At 24.6% G+C, this 2,705-nt stretch overlaps 2 protein-coding genes across 2 annotated transcripts in view; both read right to left on the bottom strand.

Annotated features, from left to right (window-relative positions):
- LOAG_18429 (hypothetical protein) overlaps positions 1-354 on the bottom strand; it is a gene marked incomplete at both ends in the record, with an annotated part of 1,096 nt that extends 742 nt beyond the window's left edge. The window contains one exon of the mRNA XM_020451088.1: positions 58-354. Coding sequence (XP_020305159.1) covers positions 58-354 — 297 coding nt within the window. The remainder of the gene's footprint in view (positions 1-57) is intronic.
- A 624-nt stretch (positions 355-978) lies between these two features.
- LOAG_14380 (hypothetical protein) lies at positions 979-1,960 on the bottom strand (the record flags this gene model as incomplete). Its single annotated transcript, XM_003149876.1, has 3 exons — positions 979-1,117; positions 1,384-1,508; positions 1,877-1,960. 3 exons carry the CDS (start codon positions 1,958-1,960, stop codon positions 979-981), a joined length of 348 nt encoding a protein of 115 aa, XP_003149924.1.
- Between the last annotated feature and the right edge of the window lie 745 nt (positions 1,961-2,705).

Genomic DNA, 2,705 nt, shown 5'->3' with positions numbered 1-2,705 from the left:
TTAATTGTTTGCATTTTTAAATATAATTTTTCGTTTTTTCTTTCCGAATTTTCTTACCTGTATTCTAGCTCGTTTTGCTTCATCAGCAAAAACTATTGCCGGTGATATACGACTTAATAAAACTGGTTGTGTTGTTAGAGGTGTTATTGTTATTGTTGCTGCTATTGCCATTATTGTTGTTGTTGTTGTTGTTGTTGTTGTTATTGGTGGTAGTGGTTGTGGTGATGATGTTGTTGTTGTTATTACTGTCGTTGATCGTAGTTTTGGTTTTACACTTACTGGCTTTTCCTCCTTTTCATCACTGTTAAAAGTTTGTAACAATGGTGAAATTGTTTTCGGTAATGCATGATTCATTTCCTGGAAAAGCAAAAAATATTTTATGGTAAATAATAATGCTAATTTAAGGTAATATCTATGATAAAGTGGACAAAGGATGAGAAAAATGTTGCTTTTAAGACAAAAAAAGAATATCTATGATTTATTATATTCATATCGTATTATTGTACCGTGCTGTGCTACCGTACCAGTCTTTTATAACAATACATTATGCTATTGTGTTACCATCCTAATTTTATGTAATGTTACTGTATCGCACTGGGCTATCGTATTGGCTTCATATGGCAGTACGATACATCTTTAAACTTAAAACCTATTTTTATTGGATTATTTGATTAAGGAAATAGCAGTAATTTGGGTACAGAAAGAGAATGGAGCAGAATACAGGAATAGAATGATAATAGGATGGAGGAACAAGATAACAGACGATAGAACACATGAATAGAATAGTAATGATGTATAGGAATGGAACAATGGAATAGTAAAATGGAATAGTAATGGGTTACTGGAATAGAATAGTAATGGAATTTATTTAGTAAAAATTATCGTTTCCTTTTCCCATATTATACGGTATTGTGCTATCGTACTAGTATAGCATGGTACAGTACTGCCATATTTACTTATTTTGTTTTTCATACTTTTTCAACAAAAATGAATGCTAACATTTCTGGCATAGGAAGAGGAAAATCTTGATCGAGGATAGGTTTGTCCTACCGTATTCTGTAACCGTTCACGTGAGCGTAACAATTTCGAATTATTCATTGCTCGTGATGGTTGTTTTCTGAGTAAAAAAAAAAAATCAAATAAAAAAGTGAGTTAAATTTCACAAAAAAATTAAAATCACTGTAATTCATTAAAAATTAAAGCAAATTAAATTTTTTCAAAATTAATTAAATTTCACATACAATTCAAGCACATAATACTTGAATATTAATTAAATAAAAATATTAAAAAATTTTGCGTTTTTTTTGTAAAAGTTTTTATTAATATTTTTTTCTTTTTTTCCTATAAGAAAAAAAAAATTTAATTTTAATATGAATTACTTACATTTGTCGATCAAATAATTCTGTCACAATACGAACAGATTTAAATGGTCGTAATCTTTTAATACTATTAATAATGAAATGATTTGGACGACGACGATAATCAAAATCTGAGGTATATTGATATTGCTGAAATTGAAAAATTTGTTATTAATTATTAATATTTATTTAAAAAAGTAAAAATTTTAAAGTAAACATAAGCTTTTATCCAGTATATATTACTATAATAGTAATTGGTTGCCTATTGTAGTAAACTTAAATTAATTGTATAAAAATGAATTTGTTAATATATGATTTAGTGTCATTTGCATACTGTCATACTAATAATTCGTCAAATTAATTTTCATAGCAGTAATTAAATATTTAATTATTAGTACAATCTTTTTTTTTTGTGGTTTCATTTTCATAGGTCATTGTAAAATTACAATACGGAGGATAATTACAATTGTAATTATTTTTTTCAATGTATTAATTAAACCTTTCATTTATTGTCATACCTTTTTTTTTAATACATCAAATTGATAATTTCGTAATTTAACATCCTTATTTTTTAAGTAATTAAGTAATTCGTTATTTTTCATAATTTTCTACTTTTGATAAACTTATTGAAAAATGATGGCAAAAAAAGGAATTGTAGACTAAATTTGTGAGGAATTGTTGTATTATACATATCAAATCAAATATTATTTTAAGTTTTAGATCAAATATTTTTGATATTAAATTAAATATTAGATCAAGTAATAAAAAAAAAAGAAAATGTATATATTTGGCACTAACTGTGTTTGAAAAATTAAATAAAATTAATAATAGATTTAATTATTAAAATTTATGGCAAGTGCTTCCATTCTTTTTTTGCTGTTTTTTCCCTTCTACTTTTTTTTCATTCCATCATTAACAATGATTAATTAAGCTTAAATAATTAATCAAGCTAGAACGAAATGCTTTCCTTTCATCTCTTCATATAAATATTTTCAATTACGGTTAATGATTAATTCTGAAAGATATTTGCATATGAAGGATTAAAGTGGAAAAAAGGAATGTGCAAAAAAAGTTGCATCATTATGATTTTTTTTTTTAAAAGAAATTAAATGAAGTATTGTTAGAAAAATGATGACAGAAGAGAGGAAGCTGAAGAAAAAAAAGGGAAGAGATAAAAAAAAAGAAAAAAGGAAAAAATTTTGAGAAAAATTGCAGCAATAATTAATCATTTTGTAATTTTACGTATCAGTGAAAAGAGAAAAAAAAACATAAAACAAAAAATTTTTCGTTAAATGATGAAAATATACACAAATTTTCTTTTTTTTTTTTTTTTTTTTATTTTTTTTT

The sequence above is a fragment of the Loa loa genome (assembly GCF_000183805.2).
Source record: "Loa loa unplaced genomic scaffold supercont3.309, whole genome shotgun sequence".
In the NCBI taxonomy this organism is placed as follows: domain Eukaryota; kingdom Metazoa; phylum Nematoda; class Chromadorea; order Rhabditida; family Onchocercidae; genus Loa; species Loa loa.
The sequence above is the reverse complement of the archived record's forward strand: the minus strand, read 5'-3'. Positions and strand labels throughout refer to the sequence as shown.